Raw genomic sequence first — 27,215 nt, 5'->3', positions numbered from 1 at the left:
TGCAGCTTCCAAATCAAGTCATCCTTGCGTCCATGACGCCAAGTCTTATTATCACTGGAGGGCTTGACGGACCAGGAATCTACGCACTACACGCCGTAGGAGGATATAAAAATGAATGTTAAAATCTCCTACTGCGTTTAAAAAAAAAAAAAAAAAAAAAAAATCATGATGTTTTTTATTTCCATGTTTGATTATTTTGTTATTAAATTTGTATGTTATGGAAACAGAAAAAATGCCTAAATGGTCTTCTGAGTTGAACAACAGCTCTAGTAATTGTGTGAATATGGGGCAGATATAATTTCATTCAGGATTTTTAATCATTTATTTTAATGTTAAGTTGGTTGTTTTTTTTTACCCTGAATGAAAGGAATAAAAATAATGGTATCAAGTAGGGATGTCCGATAATGGCTTTTTGCCGATATCCGATATTCCAATATTGTCCAACTCTTTAATTACCGATACCGATATCAACCGATACCGATATCAACCGATATATGCAGTCGTGGAATTAACACATTATTATGCCTAATTTGGACAACCAGGTATGGTGAAGATAAGGTACTTTTTAAAAAAAATTGTAAAATAAGATAACTAAATTAAAAACATTTTCTTGAATAAAAAAAGAAAGTAAAACAATATAAAAACAGTTACATAGAAACTAGTAATGAATGAAAATGAGTAAAATTAACTGTTAAAGGTTAGTACTATTAGTGGAGCAGCAGCATGCACAATCATGTGTGCTTACGGACTGTATCCCTTGCAGACTGTATTGATATAAATTGATATATAATGTAGGAACCAGAATATTGATAACAGAAAGAAATGGGGGGAGGGAGGTTTTTTGGGTTGGTGCACTAATTGTAAGTGTATCTTGTGTTTTTTATGTTGATTTAATTAAAAAAAAAACAAAAAACAAAAAACAAAAAAACGATACAGATAATTAAAAAAACCGATACCGATATTTTCCGATATTACATTTTTAACGCTAGTATCAAGTATAGTATCGTTATATGATCGATACTACAGTGATTAGATCAGGGGTGTCCAAACTACGCCGGCGTCAATTCCTTCTAAAAGCCAAATTATATGTCACTGCTTTGTTGCCATCAGGTGGACAACTTTTATTGCGTAGTATTTACTCTTTTGACCCAATGTAAACAACCTTCCCTAGTCATGGTAAAAAAAAAAAATTAAATTAAACCAACACAAAATGCTAACAGACTTGGTCACACATAACACAAATTGTGGATATTAAAAAAAATGTCAATAGACCATAAACAAATTTGAATGACCCCAATTTAAATCCATTACAAAGTATGATGGGATAACTGCATAATTGCATTTTCTTTTACAATGGTGCGCCTGGATCATTCCAGAAGCATGGTCATCACAACACCGGGGCCTCATTCAGCGTGCTAAAAATAGGTTCTGTTGTCCAGAAGGCTCTAGCTGCATTTCCCGCAACAAAAACAGCCCAAGTTGGACCGTATGATGTCATGAATGTGGCGGGAACTGAGTGTTTCCATGGTGACAGCCGGTAGCACAAGAAAAATCCATGAATTAACCGCACCGTTTTATAATCCGCAGGGTACAAAGTGTTGGGGGAAAAAAAAAGTAACGGCTCATAGTCTGGAATTTACCTACAAAATATTTGACGCTGAGATGTATACCTGCAAAATTGGCAAAAAAAAGTTAGAATGCTAATATTAGAATGCTAACGATTGTTAAAAAAAATTAGCTAGTTTGGAAACATGTTGAAAATGAACTTACCAACTACATTTTTATCAACACATTGTGGTCTTAGGTAATCATGGAATGTTCTGTTTGCCTCCCTGATCACAAAACAGGATGTGTGTGTGTGTGTGTGTGTGTGTGTGTGTGTGTGTGTGTTACCTTACCGCAGGGGTCACCAACGCGGTGCCCGCGGGCACCAGGTAGCCCGTAAGGACCAGATGAGTAGCCCGCTGGCCTGTTCTAAAAATAGCTCAAATAGCAGCACTTACCAGTGAGCTGCCTCTATTTTTTTAAGTTGTATTTATTTACTAGCGAGCTGGTCTCGCTTTGCCCGACATTTTTAATTCTAAGAGAGACAAAACTCAAATAGAATTTGAAAATCCAAGAAAATATTTTAAAGACTTTGTCTTCACTTGTTTAAATAAATTCATAATTTTTTTTACTTTGCTTCTTATAACTTTCAGAAAGACAATTATAGAGGAAAAATACAACCTTAAAAATGATTTTAGGATTTTTAAACACATATACCTTTTTACCTTTTAAATTCCTTCCTCTTCTTTCCTGACAATTTAAATCAATGTTAAAGTACATTTATTTTTTTTATTGTAAAGAATAATAAATATATTTTAATTTAATTTTTCATTTTAGCTTCTGTTTTTTCGACGAAGAATATTTGTGAAATATTTCTTCAAACTTATTATGATTAAAATTCAAAAAAAATATTCTGGCAAAGCTAGAAAATCTGTAGAATCCAATTTAAATCTTATTTCAAAGTCTTTTGAATTTCTTTTAAAAATGTTGTTCTGGAAAATCTAGAAAAAATTACGATTTGTCTTTGTTAGAAATATAGCTTGGTCCAATTTGTTGTATATTCTAACAAAGTGCAGATTGGATTTTAACCTATTTAAAACATGTCATCAAAATTATAAAATGAATCTTAATCAGGAAAAATTACTAATGATGTTCCATAAATTATTTTTTTAATTTTTTCAAAAAGATTCGAATTAGCTAGTTTTTCTCTTCTTTTTTTTCGGTTGAATTTTGAATTTTAAAGAGTCAAAATTGAAGATAAACTATGTTTCAAAATTTAATTGTCATTTTTTTCCGTGTTTTCTCCTCTTTTAAACCGTCCAATTAAGAGCAAATATCATTAATTATTAATAATAACATAGAGTTAAAGGTAAATTGAGCAAATTGGCTATTTCTGGCAATTTATTTAAGTGTGTATCAAAACTGGTAGCCCTTCGCATTAATCACTACCCAAGAAGTAGCTCTTGGTTTCAAAAAGGTTGGTGACCCCTGCCTTACCGTAACCACACAGGAAGGCCATATAAGGGCTGCCATTGTAATATAGTGTCGAGGTTTGCCAGATGATGACAGGAGGGGATGGAGAGAGGGAGTGTCTTGTAGAAAATATACATGCTTTATGGAAGGGGGAGAAAAGGAAACGTAAAGACAAGACTGAGTGCCGAGGGAATGAAGGATTTAGTCTCAGCTGACAAAGAGAAGGAAAGGTGCGATGGATTAAGAGTGGCATCAATAGTAGAAGCCACGGCTATGATAGGAATTTGGATGACGTAGCAATCTTCGGTGTTAGAGCAGTTTGATTGAGATGTCGTATAACGACTGCACAAAGTACAACATTACATCTTTACTCACGTTGGAAATTGGCATCCCGTATGAGACGACATCTGTATTCAAGCCATTGTCCGATATTGACAGTGAATATCTGTCTGATGTCATCAAAAAACAAGTATTGGATGATACAGGCCGGCATCTAAAATGTGTGATATAAACTCCTGATACAAGCGGTCCTGCAAAGTCAAGGTAGATTTATTTATATAGCATAATTTTTTAAATGGACTACCGCAACCAAAGTGCTGTACCGATTAAAACAGAAAGATTTAAAAAATAATAAAAATCACATTAAGTACAGACCATTCTGTATATAAAACAGTTAAAGATGCATACAAATCGCGCAACAACAAAAAAAACCCCAGAAAAGTAAAATATTGAAAATAATAAAAAATAATAAAAATCACAATAGGTACAGAACATTTTATGTACAAAACACAGTTAAAATGCATAGAAATAGTGCAAAAACCCATAAAGGTAAAATAATAATACAAATAATAAAAATCACAATAAGTACAGAAAATTATATGTATAAAACACAGTTAAAATGCATAGAAATAGTGCAAAAAACCCAGAAACGTCAAATAATAATTGAAATCACAATAAGTACAGAATCATTTATGTATAAAACACAGTTAAAATGCATAGAAATAGTGCAAAAAAACCCAGGAAGGTAAAATGATAATACAAATAATAAAAATCACAATAGGTACAGAAAATTCTATGTATAAAATACAGTTAAAATGCATAGAAATAGTGCAAAAAACCCAGAAAGGTAAAATAATAATAATAAAAATCACAATAAGTACAGAATATGTTATGTATAAAATACAGTTAAAATGCATAGAAATAGTGCAAAAAACCCCAGAAAGGTCAAATAATAATAATCAAAATCACAATAAGTACAGAATATTTTATGTATAAAACACAGTTAAAATGCATAGAAATAGTGAAAAAAACACAGAAAGGTATAAAAATAATAAAAATCACATCAAGTACAGACAATTCTACGTATAAAATACAGTTAAAATGCATAGAAATAGTGAAAAAAACACAGAAAGGTAAAAAAATAAATCACAATAAGTACAAAACATTGTTTGTATAAAACACGGTTAAAATGCATAGAAATGGTAAAAAAACAAAAAAACCACAGAAAGTTAAAATATATAAAATAATAACAATCACAATAGGTACAGAACATTTTATGTATAACACACAGTTAAAATGCATAGAAATAGTGCAAAAACCCCAAAAAGGTAAAATAATAATAATAAAAATCACAGTAAGTACAGAATATGTTATGTATAAAACACAGTTAAAATGCATAGAAATAGTGCAAAAAAACTCGGAAAGGTAAAATAACAATACAAATAATAAAAATCACAATAAGTACAGAAAATTCTATGTATAAAATACAGTTAAATGCATAGAAATAGTGCAAAAAAAAAAAACACAGAAAGGTAATATATTCAAAATAATGAAAATCACATTATGTACAGAACGTTCTATATATAAAATAGAGTTAAAATGCATATAAATAGTGCAAAAAACCCAGAAAGGTAAAATAATAATAAAAATAATACAAATCACAATAAGTACAGAAAATTCTATGTACAAAATACAGTTAAAATGCATAGAAATAGTGAAAAAAAACCCAGAAAGGTCAAATAATAATAATCGAAATCACAATAAGTACAGAATATTTTATGTATAAAACACAGTTAAAATGCATAGAAATGATGCAAAAAAACCCCAGAAAGGTCAAATAATAATAATCAAAATCACAATAAGTACAGAATATTTTATGTATAAAACACAGTTAAAATGCATAGAAATAGTGAAAAAAACACAGAAAGGTATAAAAATAATAAAAATCACATCAAGTACAGACAATTCTATGTATAAAATACAGTTCAAATGCATAGAAATAGTGAAGAAAACACAGAAAGTTAAAAAAAAAGAAATCACAATAAGTACAAAACATTGTTTATATAAAACACGGTTAAAATGCATAGAAATGGTAAAAAAAAATTAAGTTAAAATATATAAAATAATAACAATCACAATAGGTACAGAACATTTTATGTATAAAACGCAGTTAAAATGCATAGAAATAGTGCAAAAAACCCAAAAAGGTCAAATAATAATAATAAAAATCACAATAAGTACAGAATATGTTATGTATAAAATACAGTTAAAATGCATAGAAATAGTGCAAAAAAACCCAGAAAGTAAAAAAAATAATAAAAATAATAAAAATCACAATCTATGTATAAAATACAGTTAAAATGCAAAGAAATAGTGCAAAAAAAACTCGGAAAGGTAAAATAACAATACAAATAATAAAAATCACAATAAGTACAGAAAATTCTATGTATAAAATACAGTTAAAATGCATAGAAATAGTGCAAAAAAAAACACATAAAGGTAATATATTAAAAATAATGAAAATCACATTATGTACAGAACGTTCTATATATAAAATAGAGTTAAAATGCATATAAATAGTGCAAAAAACCCAGAAAGGTAAAATAATAATAAAAATAATACAAATCACAATAAGTACAGAACATTTTATGTATAAAATACAGTTAAAATGCATAGAAATGATGCAAAAAAACCCCAGAAAGGTTAAATAATAATAATCAAAATCACATCAAGTACAGACAATTCTACGTATAAAATACAGTTAAAATGCATAGAAATAGTGAAAAAAACACAGAAATGTAAAAAAAAGAAATCACAATAAGTACAAAACATTGTTTGTATAAAACACGGTTAAAATGCACAGAAATGGTAAAAACAAAACAAAAACACAGAAAGTTAAAATATATAAAATAATAACAATCACAATAGGTAAAGAACATTTTATGTATAAAATACAGTTAAAATGCATAGAAATAGTGCAAAAAATCCCCCAGAAAGGTCAAATAATAATAATCGAAATCACAATAAGTACAGAATATTTTATGTATAAAACACAGTTAAAATGCATTAAAATAGTGCAAAAAACCCAGAAAGGTCAAATAATAATACAAAGAATAAAAATCACAATAAGTACAGAAAAGTATATGTATAAAACACAGTTAAAAGGCATAGAAATACACTATGTACATGACTATGCACATGTTGACTCCAAGAGTGTGCAAAAAACAGAATGGGAAATTATTAGTTTTTGGCTCATTTCACTTGATCAATAGGACAATGTGGAATACTTAATCTCTGTGTACATACAATATATTTGTATGCATTTTAAAAAGGATGTCTTTTCAGGCTCTGCAGAAGCTGGCCAGCCAATATTTAAAGAGAGACTGGCCCGGGATCAATCAAGACGACCAGAGAACAGACTACAGGTCAGTGTGTGACTATCGATTATTTCCCCCGTGACTTTACTTGATCCATGCAAAAGCGTGTTGTCCTCTCCGTCCAGGAACGTTTACGCGGTGTGGCGGTCCTACTTGGAGGGTACGGTGCAGGTGAGCCAGTCTCGACTCAACGTGTGCGACAACTACAAGAGTCAAGTTTCGGACCCTGCCAAGACCGTCCGACTCTACAAGGAGCAGCAGCTGAAAAAGGTTTGTATATCGGAGTCGATTTATGAACAATAATAATAATAGATTTTATTTGTAAAAAGCACTTTACATTGATTAAACAACCTCAAAGTGCTACAGTGTATTAAAAATAAAAATAAAAATAAAAAGATAATAAAAAATAAAAACTAGAACAGCCAAATAGCTAAAATTAGTATGCATATATCTAAAAAAAAGGCTTTTTTTTTTTTTTTTTTTAAAAAGAAAGGGTTTTTAAGCCTTTTTTAAAAGCATCCACAGTCTGTGGTGCCCTCAGGTGGTCAGGGAGAGCGTTCCACAGACTGGGAGCGGCGGAGCAGAAAGCATGACATTGGGATGTACAGAGTGGGATCCACCCTTCACATATAATACATAATAAAGGATTTTATCATGTATATTTTTAATGATCACTGTTTATTAGTGAAAATTAAATATTGTTGTTTAATGTTATTATTAAAAATGCATTGTGCAAATTAGTGCATTACCCATAATAGCGATCCAGGGGTTCTTAAACTTTTTGAGCTGGGGGCCCACTAATTAGTCATGTAACTCTTGATTTGAATCTAAATCAATAATTATATTTAACCAACTTACAGTTTAACACAGGGGTTTGGCAACCCAAAATGTTGAAAGAGCCATATTGGACCAAAAAAAACAAAGAACAAAAATGTCGGGAGCTGCAAAAAATTAAAAGCCTCGTATAATATATTAGCCTACTATCAAAATGACTTTAAAAGTCTTATATAAGTGTTATAATGAAGGCAACACATGACGTAAGTGTCTATATTAGCCTACTATAAAAATGACTTTAAAAGTCTTATATAAGTGTTTTAATGAAGGCAACACATGACGTAAGTGTCTATATTAGCCTACTATCAAAATGACTTTAAAATTCTTATATAGGTGTTATGATGAAGGCAACACATGATGTAAGTGTCTATATTAACCTACTATCAAAATGACTTTAAAAGTCTTATATAAGTGTTATAATGAAGGCAACACATGATGTAAGTGTCTATATTAGCTATATTAGCCTACTATCAAAATGACTTAAGTGTTATAATGAAGGCAACACATGACGTAAGTGTCTATATTAGCCTACTATAAAAATGACTTTAAAAGTCTTATATAAGTGTTATGATGAAGGCAACACATGACGTAAGTGTCTATATTAGCCTACTATCAAAATGACTTTAAAATTCTTATATAGGTGTTATGATGAAGGCAACACATGATGTAAGTGTCTATATTAACCTACTATCAAAATGACTTTAAAAGTCTTATATAAGTGTTATAATGAAGGCAACACATGATGTAAGTGTCTATATTAGCTATATTAGCCTACTATCAAAATGACTTAAGTGTTATAATGAAGGCAACACATGACGTAAGTGTCTATATTAGCCTACTATAAAAATGACTTTAAAAGTCTTATATAAGTGTTATGATGAAGGCAACACATGACGTAAGTGTCTATATTAGCTATATTAGCCTACTATCAAAATGACTTTAAAATTCTTATATAGGTGTTATGATGAAGGCAACACATGATGTAAGTGTCTATATTAACCTACTATCAAAATGACTTTAAAAGTCTTATATAAGTGTTATGATGAAGGCAATACATGATGTAAGTGTCTATATTAGCTATATTAGCCTACTATCAAAATGACTTTAAAAGTCTTATATAAGTGTTATAATGAAGACAACACATGATGTAAGTGTCTATATTAGCGATGTTTTTTTGTAATTAATCAGATGAGTTAACACGTTATTTTGCCAACCCTATTAAAACATACATGCTTCTTAACTAAACTGTCAACAAAATTTAAGTGCAAATGGAAATACAGATTCACCACTTTAGTCATAATTTTTGCGCTTTTAAAATTCTTAATGACTTTAGCTCCAGACTTCGTCTGTCGGTTTGAGATGGTCATCACTGCCACAAGTGGTGGGGAAGTGTATTACAACTGAGTACAGTGAAAGTGTATTACAACTGAGTACAGTGAAACTGAGAAAGAGATATATTTGGCGGCTCTCTATGGTTAAGAGCAGAAACACTGATCTAGTGCTTTCTGCAGTTGAGTAAATAACGCCCCCCCCTCCCCAGCTATTCTCTGAGAAAATATGCAATTTCAGGTTGATTGCTATCCTCCCCCCCCCCCCCCCCCGACTAACTGCTTCCCCGATGTTTCCTCTTCCCTGAAACAGATCGTAGAGCAGTTGAGTGGCATCCAGGCGGAGCTGCAGGAGTCGGTGAAGGAATTAGCCAAAGCCAAGAAAAAATACTACGACACTGAGCAGGTTGCCCATGCGGTGCGAGAGAAGGCCGACATAGAAGCCAAGTAAGTGTGATACAGGGCGTGGCACCCGACGATATTTTACTTCCAAATGACATTACAGTGGAACCTCCATCTACCAACTTAATTGGTTCTTGAACGTGGTTCGACGACCGGAAAACGTCCGTCAAGTGAAACAGATTCTCCTTTAAGAAACCACGTAAACAAGAATAATAACTTTGTATGATAACATTTGATGACCAACGTAGGGAAAGTAAAAAAATGTGCTAATTAGAGTGGACTCACAATTTCTTATGTCAAGTTTGTTGAGTTGATATTTGTGTTTCTTCAGCAAAAATATATATATATATTTTTTTTGCTCTGATACAAAAAATTTTGTAAAAAAAAAAATGGATGTGGTTCACAAAAATCCATGGTGCACATCCTAATGTTGTTTTGTCACACGGTTTTTGGTTCAGTTTGGCTATCTCGATAATCTACCATTAACATTTTGTTTATGACTTTAAAAAGTCTTATATAAGTGTTATAATGAAGGCAACACATGATGTAAGTGTCTATATTAGCTCTATTAGCCTACTATCAAAATGACTTAAGAGTTATAATGAAGGCAACACATGAAAGTGTCTGTATTAGCCTACTATCAAAATGACTTTAAAAGTCTTATATAAGTGTTATAATGAAGGCAACACATGATGTAAGTGTCTATATTAGCCTACTATCAAAATGACTTTAAAAGTCTTATATAAGTGTTATAATGAAGGCAACACATGATGTAAGTGTCTATATTAGCTATATTAGCCTACTATCAAAATGACTTAAGTGTTATAATGAAGGCAACACATGAAAGTATCTATATTAGCCTACTATCAAAGTGACTTTAAAAGTCTTATATACGTGTTATAATGAAGACAACACAGGATGTAAGTGTCTATATTAGCCTACTATCAAAATGACTTTAAAAGACTTTTATAAGTGTTATAATGAAGACAACACATGAAAGTATCTATATTAGCCTACTATCAAAATGACTTATAAGTGTTATAATGAAGACAACACAGGATGTAAGTGTCTATATTAGCCTACTATCAAAATGACTTTAAGAGTTTTATACAAGTGTTATAATGAAGGCAACACATGATGTAAGTGTCTATATTAGCTATATTAGCCTACTATCAAAATGACTTTAAAAGTTTTATACAAGTGTTATAATGAAGGCAACACATGATGTAAGTGTCTATATTAGCTATATTAGCCTACTATCAAAATGACTTTAAAAGTCTTATATAAGTGTTATAATGAAGGCAACACATGATGTAAGTGTCTATATTAGCCTACTATCAAAATTACTTTAAAAGTCTTATATAACTGTTATAATGAAGGCAACACATGATGTAAGTGTCTATATTAGCTATATTAGCCTACTATCAAAATTACTTATAAGTGTTATAATGAAGGCAACACATGAAAGTATTTATATTAGCCTACTATCAAAATTACTTTAAAAGTCTTATATAAGTGTTATAATGAAGGCAATACATGACGTAAGTGTCTATATTAGTTATATTAGCCTACTATCAAAATGACTATAAAAGTCGTATATAAGTGTTATAAGGAAGGCAACACATGATGTAAGTGTCTATATTAGCCTACTATCAAAATTACTTTAAAAGTCTTATATAACTGTTATAATGAAGGCAACACATGATGTAAGTGTCTATATTAGCTATATTAGCCTACTATCAAAATTACTTATAAGTGTTATAATGAAGGCAACACATGAAAGTATTTATATTAGCCTACTATCAAAATTACTTTAAAAGTCTTATATAAGTGTTATAATGAAGGCAATACATGACGTAAGTGTCTATATTAGTTATATTAGCCTACTATCAAAATGACTATAAAAGTCGTATATAAGTGTTATAAGGAAGGCAACACATGATGTAAGTGTCTATATTAGCCTACTATCAAAATTACTTTAAAAGTCTTATATAAGTGTTATAATGAAGACAACACATGATGTAAGTGTCTATATTAGCCTACTATCAAAATGACTTTAAAAGTCTTATATAAGTGTTATAAGGAAGGCAACACATGATGTAAGTGTCTATATTAGCCTACTATCAAAATGACTTATAAATGTTATAATGAAGGCAACACATGAAAGTACCTATATTAGCCTACTATCAAAGTGACTTTAAAAGTCTTATATACGTGTTATAATGAAGGCAACACATGAAAGTATCTATATTAGCCTACTATCAAAATGACTTTAAAAGTCTTATGTAAGTGTTATAATAAAGACAACACAGGATGTAAGTATCTATATTAGCCTACTATCAAAATGACTTTAAAAGTTTTATACAAGTGTTATAATGAAGGCAACACATGATGTAAGTGTCTATATTAGCTATATTAGCCTACTATCAAAATTACTTATAAGTGTTATAATGAAGGCAACGCATGAACGTATTTATATTAGCCTACTATCAAAATTACTTTAAAAGTCTTATATAAGTGTTATAAGGAAGGCAATACATAAAAGTGTCTATATTAGCCTACTATCAAAATGACTTTAAAAGTCTTATATAAGTGTTATAATAAAGACAACACATGATGTAAGTGTCTATATTAGCCTACTATCAAAATGACTTTAAAAGTCTTATATAAGTGTTATAATGAAGGCAACACATGATGTAAGTGTCTATATTAGCCTACTATCAAAATGACTTTAAAAGTCTTATATAAGTGTTATAATGAAGGCAACACATGATGTAAGTGTCTATATTAGCCTACTATCAAAATGACTTTAAAAGTCTTATATAAGTGTTATAATGAAGACAACACATGATGTAAGTGTCTATATTAGCCTACTATCAAAATGACTTTAAAAGTCTTATATAAGTGTTATAATAAAGACAACACATGATGTAAGTGTCTATATTAGCCTACTATCAAAATGACTTTAAAAGTCTTATATAAGTGTTATAATGAAGGCAACACATGATGTAAGTGTCTATATTAGCCTACTATCAAAATGACTTTAAAAGTCTTATATAAGTGTTATAATGAAGGCAATACATGATGTAAGTGTCTATATTAGCCTACTATCAAAATGACTTTAAAAGTCTTATATAAGTGTTATAATGAAGACAACACATGATGTAAGTGTCTATATTAGCCTACTATCAAAATGACTTTAAAAGTCTTATATAAGTGTTATAATAAAGACAACACATGATGTAAGTGTCTATATTAGCCTACTATCAAAATGACTTTAAAAGTTTTATATAAGTGTTATAATGAAGGCAACACATGATGTAAGTGTCTATATTAGCCTACTATCAAAATGACTTTAAAAGTCTTATATAAGTGTTATAATGAAGGCAACACATGATGTAAGTGTCTATATTAGCCTACTATCAAAATGACTTTAAAAGTCTTATATAAGTGTTATAATGAAGACAACACATGATGTAAGTGTCTATATTAGAGTTAGTTAGTTCAAGGTGGATTTATTATTGCTCTGTTTTCTGTTGTTGTTGTCTCAGGTCTAAGCTGGGTCTTTTTCAGTCAAGAATTAGCTTGCAGAAAGCCAGTGTGAAGGTAAGAGGGTGCTTCACCCACAGGTGTGATGGTTAAAAACCTGGATATGAAAACATTTAAAAAGTGTGCCAATGAAACTTGTCCCTTCAGTTGAAAGCCAAGAGAAACGACTGCAACTCCAAAGCCACGCAGGCCAGGAACGACTACCTGTTGACGCTCGCCGCTGCCAACGCTCACCACGACCGCTACTACCACACCGACCTGCTCCACTGCATACAGGTAATCAGCAAGGGGGGAATCTATATTTTTAGTTTTAGGAGGACAACATGCTTCCTAATTGTTGGAAACCCCACTGTTTATATTCAACATGCTTCACTGATGACAGTATCTGGCGAGTGCTGCTTTTGTCCTACTAATTTCGGCGGTCCTTGAACTCGCCGTAGTTTGTTTACATGTACAACTTTCTCCGACGCTGCCACAGAAAGACGTGTTTTATGCCACTCCTTTGTCTCATTTTGTCCACCAAACGTTTTATACTGTGCGTGAATGCACAAAGGTGAGCTTTGCTGATGTTATTGACTCGTGTGGAGTGCTAATCAGGCTAATTAAGGTATCTTTATGTACATATTTGTAGGTATGTTTGAGCTCATTTAATATCCTTTACTTTTATCCTCTTTGTATTTCATTTATATTTGCATGTCTTATGACACATTGTCTGTATGTAATATTGGCTGCATTTCTGATAGTTGTTTGTCCGCCATGTTGTTCCAGACCACAGCAAACATTACTCACCTTGCAAAGATTGTAATAAGTCTATTATTTAACTTGAACACACACGTCTATACCTTTGGCCATTCTAAACCTGTCATTTCCAGGCATTATCTGCCTGGGACACTGAGTCATTTTGATAGTAGGCTAATATAGACACTTACATCACATGTTGGCTTCCTTATAACACTTATATAAGACTTTTTTAAAGTCATTTTGCTAGTAGGCTAATATAGACACTTACATCACATGTTGGCTTCCTTATAACACTTATATAAGACTTTTTTTAAAGTCATTTTGATAGTAGGCTAATATAGACACTTACATCACATGTTGGCTTCCTTATAACACTTATATAAGACTTTTTTAAAGTTGTTTTGATAGTAGGCTAATATAGACACTTACATCACATGTTGGCTTCCGTATAACACTTATATAAGACTTTTATAGTCATTTTGATAGTAGGCTAATATAACTAATATAGACACTTACATCATGTATTGCCTTCATTATAACACTTATATAAGACTTTTAAAGTCATTTTGATAGTAAGCTAATATAGACACTTACATCATGTGTTGCCTTCCTTATAACACTTACATAAGACTTTTATAGTCATTTTGATAGTAGGCTAATATAGACACTTACATCATGTGTTGCCTTGCTTATAACACTTACATAAGACTTTTATAGTCATTTTGATAGTAGGCTAACTAATATAGACACTTACATCATGTATTGCCTTCATTATAACACTTATATAATACTTTTAAAGTCATTTTGATAGTAGGCTAATATAGACACTTACATCATGTGTTGCCTTCATTATAACACTTATAAGTCATTTTGATAGTAGGCTAATATAGACACTTACATCATGTGTTGCCTTCCTTATAACACTTATATAAGACTTTTATAGTCATTTTGATAGTAGGATAGTATAACTAACATAGGCACTTTCATCATGTGTTGCCTTCATGATAAGACGTATATAAGACTATTAAAATATTTTTGATAGTAGGCTAATATAACCAATATAGACACTTACATCATGTATTGCCTTCATTATAACATTTATATAAGACTTTTAAAGTCATTTTAATAGTAAGCTAATATAGACACTTACACCATGTGTTGCCTTCATTATAACACTTATTTAAGACTTTTAAAGTCATTTTGATAGTAGGCTAATATAACTAACATAGACACTTTCATCATGTGTTGCCTTCATGATAAGACTTATATAAGACTTTTAAAGTCATTTTGATAGTAGGCTAATATAGACACTTACATCATGTGTTGCCTTCATTATAACACTTATATAAGACTTTTATAGTCATTTTGATAGTAGGCTAATATAACTAACATAGACACTTTCATCATGTGTTGCCTTCATGATAAGACTTATATAAGACTTTTAAAGTCATTTTGATAGTAGGCTAATATAGACACTTAAATCATGTGTTGCCTTCATTATAACACTTATATAAGACTTTTATAGTCATTTTGATAGTAGGCTAATATAACTAACATAGACACTTTCATCAGGTGTTGCCTTCATGATAAGACGTATATAAGACTATTAAAATATTTTTGATAGTAGGCTAATATAGCTAATATAGACACTTACATCATGTGTTGCCTTCATTATAACACTTATACAAGACTTTTAAAGTCATTTTGATAGTAGGCTAATATAACTAACATAGACACTTACATCATGTGTTGTCTTCATTATAACACTCATGTAAGGCTTTTATTTTTTTGCGTTTCCAAACTAATTTTGGGATGCCGACCCCCTGCGTCGGGTCCTTGCACTCCGTGTTTCATTAGCTCTGCAAATGTGTGTACAACTTCTCCCACGAGGCTAAAACTCTGAGCTGTCCAAGCGCCACAAAGACGTGTTCTTGTATTCCACGCGGCTCAAGAGTCTCACTCGCTGCTCGGGTCCCGAGGGCATTTCCAGGAAATAACGACATATCTTTCAGCTCTTAAGAGAGTTTGGGAATTGAAAGCTGCTGAGCTGTTTTGAATGAAAAGTCAGCGGGGGGGAATCCTGTTTTTAAACCTTAAAATAAGTCACTTTCCCTTTTTAGCGTCTGACAAAACCGAGGGATGACTTCACACTTTTGGAGTATTCCAAGTTCTGTGGGTGTTAGACAGGAACACGAACTTCTAATGTTGGGCAGCCATGAAATTGGGATGTCCACTACTTAGAGCAGAGGAATGCTGACAAGGCTTTGGGGGAAGATTATCATTTTGAAGCACTTTAAGCAAAACATTATATAAGTTGGAAGTGGATAAACTAGTTCCAGTCAGTTGGGGTTCCAAGCATCTTTGTGCCTTATTCAGACTTTTGAGGACGTACTTTATGGACATTCTGTCATGATCTGTGGTCTGGATCATGTTTTGGTTATTTTCTGTTAGTTTTAAGACTCCAGTAGTTCCTGTTTTTGTGCACCCTTCAGTGTTTCCCATAAACCAGTGGTCCCCAACCACCGGGCCGCCATCGCGATGCTTTGTTTTAATTAAACAGTCGGATTCCCCTGGTCCGCACCAGTTCTAAGTCAGCTGGGAAAAAGGCGGATAGGGCTGGGCGATAAAACGATATCAATATATATATCATGATAGACATATAACTTATGTTAGAAAAAGAATAGAAAAAAAGGCCGTAGGGCTGGGCAATAAAACGATATCAATATATATCGCAAAAGACATCCAACCGAAATCAATTAAAAAAAACAGTAATTTGAAAAAACTCCCATAGGGCTGGGCTGTAAAAAGATATCAACATATATATCATGATAGACACATAACTTATGTAAGAAAAAAAAAGGAAAAAGGCGGATAGGGCTGGGCGATAAAACGATATCAATATATATATCATGATAGACATATAACTTATGTTAAAAAAAAAATAGAAAAATAGGCTGTAGGGCTGGGCAATAAAACGATATCAATATATATCGCAAAATACATCCAATCGAAATCAATTAAAAAAAACAGTAATTTGAAAAAACTCCCATAGGGCTGGGCTGTAAAAAGATATCAACATATATATCATGATAGACACAAAACTTATGTAAAAAAAAAAAAAGAAAAAAAAAAAAAGGAAAAAGGCGAATAGGGCTGGGCGATAAAACGATATCAATATATATATCATGATAGACATATAACTTGTGTTAAAAAAAAAATAGAAAAATAGGCTGTAGGGCTAGGCAATAAAACGATATCAATATATATCGCAAAATACATCCAATCGAAATCAATTAAAAAAAACAGTAATTTGAAAAAACTCCCATAGGGCTGGGCTGTAAAAAGATATCAACATATATATCATGATAGACACATAACTTATGTAAAAAAAAAAAAAAAAAGAAAAAGAAAAAAAGGAAAAAGGCGGATAGGGCTGGGCGATAAAACGATATCAATATATATATCATGATAGACATATAACTTATGTTAAAAAAAAAAAAGAAAAATAGGCCGTAGGGCTGGGCAATAAAACGATATCAATATATATCGCAAAAGACATCCAATCGAAATCTATTAAAAAAAACAGTAATTTGAAAAAACTCCCATAGGGCTGGGCTGTAAAAAGATATCAACATATGTATCATGATAGACACATAACTTATGTAAAAAAAAAAAAAAAGAAACAAAAAAAAAGGAAAAAGGCGGATAGGGCTGGGCGATAAAACGATATCAATATATATATAATGATAGACATATAACTTATGTTAAAAAAATATAGAAAAAAAGGCCGTAGGGCTGGGCAATAAAACGATATCAATATATATCGCAAAAGACATCCAATCGAAATCTATTAAAAAAAACAGTAATTTGAAAAAACTCCCATAGAGCTGGGCCATAAAACGATAATAAATATCATGATAGACACATAAATGATAACAAAAAACAAAAAAAATAGGAAAAAGGCTGATAGGGCTGGGCGATAAAACAATATCAATATATATCATTACAGACACATAGATATAAAAAAAACATGTATTTAACCAGTTTTGACCGCCAGTGTTAAACAGCCAAACGCCAAAGACATTCGTACTTTGTTGTCCAGTCGCTCTTAAAGTCCGTTTTTTGCCATTTATTTTGTTTTTATTTCTGGGTCGATAGTGCCATCTTCTTCTACACACCTCACTGCTGTTTCATTGTGACACACAAACTTTACTGTTGCCCCCTGCTGGGTGGCGGCAGTACTGCGCCACGCGATCAACCCGAGTTTGAATAGTTTCATCGAGCCTATTTGGGTGTTGTTCGGCGGGCCGCCAGTTGAATAGGCCTGCCCTATGGTAAAAAAAAACAAAAAACACTGCCACAGTCTCAACTTTGTCGCAGTAGAAAAATATAATGTCTTATTTTCCTTGCCGGAGCCAACATCAACACACGAAGGCCCTCGTTCTGCTCCATTCATGGTGCGTTCAATGCTTTTCTGACGTGGGAAAACAACCAACCGCCCTGAACTGAGGCGTGCGGGAACCCAGTTAAGATGTGAGAATTGACCGGGAATGTCCTTGGAAGCATATGGAGCCATCTTTAAATGACGCATTGACCAAGCACAGACCGAAGACAGGAAGCTACACAAACACATGCCTGTTAAACAGCAACCTGAAACTGCTGATCTCCGCATCTCCAGGCCCTTAAACTCTCATGCCTGAAGTGCCCATGAGCATCTCGGGCTATGAGCCTCTCCTAAATAATAGATCAGCAGCTCCCAGTGACCGAAGGCTGCAGGGTTTTATACACACACAAACACACACACACACACACACATTGAAAACACACACACATTCGTGTATTTCTGACCTTCTTAAGACCTGAGAAAAATGCCTCCCTCTTTAGGACCACCCTTTCTAGATATGTAAAGATGTGTATTTACAACATTAATAATATATACATACTATGCAAATATAAAACAGCTTGTTGTGAAAAATGAGTTGGAATTCCCCAAGAAAAAGTTCACAATTTCACAAGAAAAACTTATAATTTTGGCAGTATTATAATAAAAGTTGTCATTTTACTCAACGTAAGTCAAAATTTTACAAGAAAAACTGAACATTTGTGCAATATTATGATACAAGTTGGAATTTTACTCAATAACAGTCGCAATTTTACAAGAAAAGCTTAACGTTTTGGCAATTTTATGAAAAGAGTCGTAATTTTACTCGCCAAAGGTCACCATTTTATAAGAAAACAAAAAATTTTTTGGCAATATTATAATAATAATCTGAATTTTTCTCGGCAAAAATTCTGACAAAAGTCATAATTTTACTCAAAAAATGTCACTATTTTACAAGGACAACAAAAAAGTTGGCCATATTGTGATAAAAGTCAGAATTTTATACGACAAATGTCACCATTTTGCATTAAAAAGTAATAATTTTACATAAAAAAGTAATAATTTTACGAGAATGTATTGTAATATTACAGAAGCAGAATGAATATGAGAAATTGTTCCTAATTTTATAAGAAAAAAGTTGACGCATTGTGAGAAAAAGACGGCTTTTAGTATATTATTATTTATTTTTTTGTAATTGTTTTATAATCGTCATTATTTACTTCAAGTTATTAAAGTATGTCTCTATATACATATTGATTTTATTTTTGTTATTAATTTTGGCCAAAGAGGGCGCATTTCAATTTCTTACACACACTTGTTATTTCATATGTTGACCAGAAAATGAGTTGGAATTTCACAAGAAAAACTTAGAATTTTGGCAGTATTATAATAAAAGTTGTCATTTTACTCAACGTAAGTCAAAATTTTACAAGAAAAACTGAACATTTGTGCAATATTATGATAAAAGTTGGAATCTTACTCAATAACAGTCGCAATTTTACAAGAAAAGCTTAACGTTTTGGCAATTTTATGAAAAGAGTCGTAATTTTACTCGCCAAAGGTCACCATTTTATAAGAAAACTAAAAAAAATTTGGCAATATTATAATAATAATCTGAATTTTTCTCGGCAAAAATTCTGACAAAAGTCATAATTTTACTCAAAAAATGTCACTATTTTACAAGGACAACAAAAAAGTTGGCCATATTGTGATAAAAGTCAGAATTTTATACGACAAATGTCACCATTTTGCATTAAAAAGTAATAATTTTACATAAAAAAGTAATAATTTTACATAAAAAAGTAATAATTTTACATAAAAAAGTAATAATTTTACGAGAAAATATTGTAAAATTACAGAAGCAGAAAGAATATGAGAAATTGTTCCTAATTTTATAAGAAAAAAGTCGACGCATTGTGAGAAAAAGACGGCTTTTAGTAAATTATTATTATTATTTTTTTTTGTAATTGTTTTATAATCGTCATTATTTACTTCAAGTTATTACAGTATGTCTCTATATACATATTTATTTTATTTTTGTTATTAATTTTGGCCAAAGAGGGCGCATTTCAATTTCTTACGCACACTTGTTATTTCATATGTTGACCAGAAAATGAGTTGGAATTTCACAAGAAAAACTTAGAATTTTGGCATTATTATAATAAAAGTCGTCATTTTACTCAACGCAAGTCAAACTTTTACAAGAAAAACTGAACATTTGTGCAATATTATGATAAAAGTTGGAATCTTACTCAATAACAGTCGCAATTTTACAAGAAAAGCTTAAAGTTTTGGCAATTTTATGAAAAGAGTCGTAATTTTACTCGCCAAAAGTCACAATTTTATAAGAAAACTAAAAAAATTTGGCAATATTATAATAAGAATCTGAATTTTTCTCTGCAAAAATTCTGACAAAAGTCATAATTTTACTCAAAAAATGTCACTATTTTACAAGGACAACAAAAAAGTTGGCCATATTGTGATAAAAGTCAGAATTTTATATGACAAATGTCGCCATTTTGCATTAAAAAGTAATAATTTTACATAAAAAAGTAATAATTTTACATAAAAAAGTAATAATTTTACGAGAAAATATTGTAATATTACAGAAGCAGAAAGAATATGAGAAATTGTTCCTAATTTTATAAGAATAAAGTTGACGCATTGTGAGAAAAAGACGGCTTTTAGTAAATTATTATTATTATTATTTTTGTATTTGTTTTATAATTGTCATTATTTACTTTGTTATTACAGTACGTCCCTATATACATATTTATTTTATTTTTGTTATTAATTTTGGCCAAAGAGGGCGCATTTCAATTTCTTACACACACTTGTTATTTCATATGTTGACCAGAAATTGAGTTGGAATTTCACAAGAAAAACTTAGAGTTTTGGCATTATTATAATAAAAGTCGTCATTTTACTCAACGCAAGTCAAACTTTTACAAGAAAAACTGAACATTTGTGCAATATTATGATACAAGTTGTAATCTTACTCAATAACAGTCGCAATTTTACAAAAAAAGCTTAAACTTTTGGCAATTTTATGAAAAGAGTCGTAATTTTACTCGACAAAAGTTACAATTTTATAAGAAAACTTAAAAATGTTGGCAATATTATAATAATAATCTGAATTTTACTCGGCAAAAATTCTGACAAAAGTCATAATTCTTCTCAAAAAAATGTCACTATTTTACAAGAACAACAAAAAAGTTGTCTGTATTGTGATAAAAGTCAGAATTTTATATGACAAATGTCGCCATTTTGCATTAAAAAGTAATAATTTTACATAAAAAAGTAATAATTTTACATAAAAAAGTAATAATTTTACATAAAAAAGTAATAATTTTACGAGAAAATATTGTAATATTACAGAAGCAGAAAGAATATGAGAAATTGTTCCTAATTTTATAAGAAAAAAGTCGACGCATTGTGAGAGACTGCTTTTAGTAAAAAAAACAACTATATATATATATTTATTTGTAATTGGTTTTCATTATTTACTTCAAGTTATTACAGTATGTCTCTATATACATATTTATTTTATTTTTGTTATCAATTTTGGCCAAAGAGGGCGCATTTCAATTTCTTACACACACTTGTTATTTCATATGTTGACCAGAGGGGGAGCACTTTCAAAAGCGACACACAGTCAATTTGAAAAATCCCTCCTTTTTGGGACCACCCTCATTTTGATAGATGTCACCAGCAAATGAGACATTGTCTATTAGATGCAATGTTATTGGGACCATGATTTATGTCATCACTTGTTCACACCTCCTCATATGGAAGATACTTTTCATTGTTGATGTCTCAAGAAGGATGGAGTACAAGAACACACACACACACGCACACACACACACACACACTGTACATGAACGTGTACACATGGAAGAGAATGGGGGTCAGTGCCAGAGGAAACCAATCTGCTGGTTATCTCTGCTACGTCCGCTCCATAAACACCTCGTCTGTCACTATGTGTCTGCACAATGAGTCTAAACCACCTTTTGCAGCTACTACAGCTTCAACTCTTCTGGGAAGGCTGTCCACAAGGTGTGTTTATAGCAATTTTCCACCATTCTTCCAAAAGCGCATTGGTGAGGTCACACACTGATGTTGGTGGAGAAGGCCTGGCTCTCAGTCTCCGTTCTAATTCATCCCAAAGGTGTTCTATCGGGTTTAGGTAAGGACTCTGTGCAGGCCAGTCAAGTTCATCCACACCAGACTCTGTCATCCATGCGTTTATGGGCCTTGTTTTGTGCACTGGTGCACAGTCATGTTGGACGAGGAAGGGGTCCGCTCCAAACTGTTCCCACAAGGTTGGGAGCGTGGAATTGTCCAAAATGTTTTGGTATCCTGGAGCATTCAAAGTTCCTTTCACTGGAACCAAGTGTTGTTAATATTCAGTGTTTTATTGTTCGTAGTTAATATTGTAAATCCCACGTAAAAGAGGAGCGATGTTCATATGTTGTTAATATTCAGTGTTTTATTGTTCATAGTTAATATTGTAAATCCCACGTAAAAGAGGAGCGACGTTCATATGTTGTTAATATTCAGTGTTTTATTGTTCATAGTTAATATTGTAAATCCCACGTAAAAGAGGAGCGACGTTCATATGTTGTTAATATTCAGTGTTTTATTGTTTATAGTTAATATTGTAAATCCCACGTTAAAGAGGAGCGACGTTCATATGTTGTTAATATTCAGTGTTTTATTGTTCGTAGTTAATATTGTAAATCCCACGTAAAAGAGGAGCGACATTCATATGTTGTTAATATTCAGTGTTTTATTGTTTGTAGTTAATATTGTAAATCCCACGTAAAAGAGGAGCGATGTTCATATGTTGTTAATATTCAGTGTTTTATTGTTCAAAGTTAATATTGTAAATCCCACGTAAAAGATTAGCGACGTTCATATGTTGTTAATATTCAGTGTTTTATTGTTCATAGTTAATATTGTAAATCCCACTTTCTTTATTTTAATGCACATTTTGGGTGTCCCATTCAGAAAAAAACTGTAAAATTCCATTACGTTTTTTTTTTTTTAGGTGGATTGTCATAACTCTTTTAGAACTCTATCGGACATTGTGACTTTTGGTATTAGTGAAGTGAATTACATTTATGTAGCGCTTTTCTCTACTGACTCAAAGCGCTTTACATCGTGAAAGCCAATATGTAAGTTACATTTCAAGCAGTGTGGGTGGCACTGGGAGCAGGTGGGTAAAGTGTCTTGCCCAAGGACACAACGGCAGTGACGAGGATGGCGGAAGCAGGAATCGAACCTGGAACCCTCAAGTTGCTGGCACGGCCACTCTACCAATCGAGCTTTTCTGGAAAAAAAGGGACCCAAACAGCAGATTTTTACAACTAAATGTGCACATATCATGTATGCACACATACACATTGGCCCCCCCAAGACACATTTTTCCAACAAATACATCCAACACGCCGGCTGCGACGCAGGACTTTTCCTGGAAGCTGACTCATTTCGTTTCGGCGCCGCTCTAAATGGATTCCAAAAAAACAAAAACATAAAAAAGGGTGCAGGAAGAAAGGGAGGAGAGGAGTTAGGCATCTTGAGAAGGAGACATTACGAATGAGGTCAGCTTTCAGCCCACACTTAATAACATAACTTCCTCTGTATTTTCCTTGTGTGTGTGTGTGTGTGTGTTTGTGTGTGTTTGTGTGTGTGCAGACACACACACATTGGCATTATTCATGCCTGAATATTTGAGTGTGTGTGTCTGTAGTGTCAGTGTGTTTTGTGGAATTGGAATATGAACCCTTCCACCTTTTCCCTGCAGCTGTGGGAAAGCAATCTAAAATACACACTTACACACACACACACACACACACACACACACACACACACACACACACACACACACACACACACACACACACACACACGCAAACATGCGTAAACATAATTTTATTTGGAGTTGCCTCCCATTCTTAATGTTTTTAAACGTATTTGTATACATTTATTTCTTGTTTTTTTATTAGGGCTGTGAATCTTTGGGCACCAAACGATTCGATTCGATTCCTGGGGGGTAACGATTCGATTCAAAATTTATATTTTTTTGATAACTTTGGATGCCAGTTCTATGATTAACTACATTCCTCCATAAAATTGATTAAAAATGGCTAAAAAATAAAATGGTTAAAATGGTTAAATGGTTAAATGGTTGTCTGTTTGAATGGTTAAAAAGGTTAAAATGGTTAAAATGGTTAAATGGTTAAATGGTTGTCTGTTTGAATGGTTAAAATGGTTAAAAAGGTTAAAATGGTTAAAATGGTTAAATGGTTAAATGGTTGTCTGTTTGAATGGTTAAAATGGTTAAAAAGGTTAAAATGGTTAAATGGTTAAATGGTTGTCTGTTTGAATGGTTAAAATGGTTAAAAAGGTTAAAATGGTTAAAATGGTTAAATGGTTAAATTGTTGTCTGTTTGAATGGTTAAAATGGTTAAAAAGGTTAAAATGGTTAAATGGTTGTCTGTTTGAATGGTTAAAATGGTTAAAATGGTTAAAAAGGTTAAAATGGTTAAAATGGTTAAATGGTTAAATGGTTGTCTGTTTGAATGGTTAAAATGGATAAAAAGGTTAAAAAGGTTAAAATGGTTAAATGGTTAAATGGTTGTCTGTTTGAATGGTTAAAATGGTTAAAAAGGTTAAAATGGTTAAAATGGTTAAATGGTTAAATGGTTGTCTGTTTGAATGGTTAAAATGGTTAAAATGGTTAAAAAGGTTAAAATGGTTAAAATAGTTAAATGGTTGTCTGTTTGAATGGTTAAAATGGTTAAAAAGGTTAAAATGGTTAAATGGTTAAATGGTTGTCAGTTTGAATGGTTAAAATGGTTAAAAAGGTTAAATGGTTAAAATGGTGAAATGGTTAAATGGTTGTCTGTTTGAATGGTTAAAATGGTTAAAAATGTTAAAATGGTTAAAATGGTTAAATGGTTAAATGGTTAAATGGTTGTCTGTTTGAATGGTTAAAATTGTTAAAATGGTTAAAAAGGTTAAAATGGTTAAAATGGTTAAATGGTTAAATGGTTGTCTGTTTGAATGGTTAAAAAGGTTAAAATGGTTAAATGGTTAAATGGTTGTCTGTTTGAATGGTTAAAATGGTTAAAAAGGTTAAAATGGTTAAAATGGTTAAATGGTTAAATGGTTGTCTGTTTGAATGGTTAAAATGGTTAAAAAGGTTAAAATGGTTAAAATGGTTAAATGGTTAAATGGTTGTCTGTTTGAATGGTTAAAATGGTTAAAATGGTTAAATGGTTAAATGGTTGAATGGTTGTCTGTTTGAATGGTTAAAATGGTTAAAAAGGCTAAAATGGTTAAAATGGTTAAAATGGTTAAATGGTTGTCTGTTTGAATGGTTAAAATGGTTAAAAAGGTTAAAATGGTTAAAATGGTTAAATGGTTAAATGGTTGTCTGTTTGAATGGTTAAAATGGTTAGAAAGGTTAAAATGGTTAAAATGGTTAAATGGTTGTCTGTTTGAATGGTTAAAATGGTTAAAAAAGGTTAAAATGGTTAAAATGGTTAAAAATGGTTAAAAAAAATAATAAAAAAGATTAACTACATTCCTCCATAAAATAGATAAACAGGTCTTATCAATATCTTCAAAACCCCAAATTAGTGAAGTCGGCACGTTGTGTAAATGGTAAATAAAAACAAAATACAATGATTTGTGAATCCTTTTCAACTTATATTCAATTGAATAGACTGCAAAGACAAGATATTTAAAGTTCCAACTGAGAAACTTGTTTTTTTTGGCAAATAATCATTAACTTAAAATGTAATGGCAGCAACACATTGAAAAAAAAGTTGTCACAGGGGCATTTTTACCACTGTGTTACATGGCCTTTCCTTTTAACAACACTCAGTAAACGTTTGGGAACTGAGGAGACACATTTTTGAAGCTTCTCAGGTGGAATTCTTTCCCACAGAACACTTTTCCCCTCTGCATCAGTCCATCTTAGATGAGCGAAGCCGGCGGCGTTTCTGGGCGTTGTTGATAAATGGCTGTTGCTTTGCATAGTAGAGTTTTAACTTGCACTTACGGATGTAGCGACCAACTGTAGTTACTGACAGTGGTTTTCTGAAGTATTCCTGAGCCGATGTGGTGATATCCTTTACACACTGATGTCGCTTTTTGATGTGGTACCGCCTGAGGGATCCAAGGTCACGGGGCTTAGCTGCTTACGTGCAGTGATTTCTCCACATTCTCTGAACCTTTTGATGATATTACGGAGCGTAGATGGTGAAATCCCTAAATTGCTTGCAATAGCTGCTTGAGAAATGTTGTTCTTAAACTGTTGTAAATGTTTATATTACTTAAAAGAAAACTGATTTTGTTTAATAAAATTCTACCCAAATATTTAATAAAGTCAAATTCAAATAAGGCAACAAGAGAAGTATCCAACACTTCTCTTTTCTCAAGTAAATCTGTACAGCAGATATTGATCATCTACATAAACTATAGGATTTGTCTGACTGGCTGGACAGGACGGATTGAAAAAAAATAATTTAAAAAGAATCGATTTTTGATTTTTTTTAATCCATTAAGAATCGTTACAAATAAAAATTGCGATTAATCTGAAATGTTTTGTTGTTTTTGACACTCCTGATTTTTATACTTTTTTAATCAAACCGAAATGTATATTGATGCATTTTTGTACTAAAACTAATTCATGGGAAATCGCCATGGAAAATCGCTAATACTAATAGTAGCCTGTCTATTGGCAAAGCCAATGTAAATTAGCATCAAGCTAGCACATTTTGGAAAAGTGTTCTATATATAAAACACACTTAAAATGCATGAAAATAGCGAAAGAAAGCGTGAGATTTAAAAAAATCACAAATACAAAACATTGTATATATAAAACACACTTAAAATGCATGAAAATTGCGCGAAAAAGCGTAAAAGATTTAAAAAAATCTGAAATACAAAACATTTTGTATATAAAACACACTTAAAATGCATGAAAATAGCGCGAAAAAAGCGTCAAAGATAAAAAAATAAAAAAATCTGAAATACAAAACATTTTATATATAAAACACACTTAAAATGCATGAAAATAGTGCGAAAAAAGCGTAAAAGATAAATAAAATCACAAATACAAAACATTCTATAAATAAAACACTTTAAATGCATGAAAATAGCGCGAAAAAAGCGTAAAAGATTAAAAAAAACAGAAATACAAAACATTTTATATATAAAACACTTAAAATGCATGGAAATAGCGCGAAAAAAGCGTTAGATTAAAAAAAATCACAAATACAAAACATTCTATAT

At 31.6% G+C, this 27,215-nt stretch overlaps 1 protein-coding gene across 2 annotated transcripts in view; it reads left to right on the top strand.

The window, feature by feature from the left end:
• Positions 1–27,215, top strand: part of LOC133663046 (F-BAR and double SH3 domains protein 2-like) — a 129,801-nt gene that overhangs the window by 43,465 nt on the left and 59,121 nt on the right. For both annotated transcript variants that reach the window (XM_062067228.1, XM_062067227.1), the window contains exons 4-8: positions 6,643–6,722; positions 6,800–6,944; positions 9,150–9,283; positions 12,790–12,844; positions 12,935–13,063. In XM_062067228.1, coding sequence (XP_061923212.1) covers positions 6,643–6,722; positions 6,800–6,944; positions 9,150–9,283; positions 12,790–12,844; positions 12,935–13,063 — 543 coding nt within the window. The remainder of the gene's footprint in view (positions 1–6,642; positions 6,723–6,799; positions 6,945–9,149; positions 9,284–12,789; positions 12,845–12,934; positions 13,064–27,215) is intronic.

This window comes from Entelurus aequoreus, linkage group LG13 (assembly GCF_033978785.1).
Source record: "Entelurus aequoreus isolate RoL-2023_Sb linkage group LG13, RoL_Eaeq_v1.1, whole genome shotgun sequence".
NCBI lineage: Eukaryota > Metazoa > Chordata > Actinopteri > Syngnathiformes > Syngnathidae > Entelurus > Entelurus aequoreus.
Note: the sequence above shows the minus strand (reverse complement) of the source record. Positions and strands in the feature narration are given on the sequence as shown.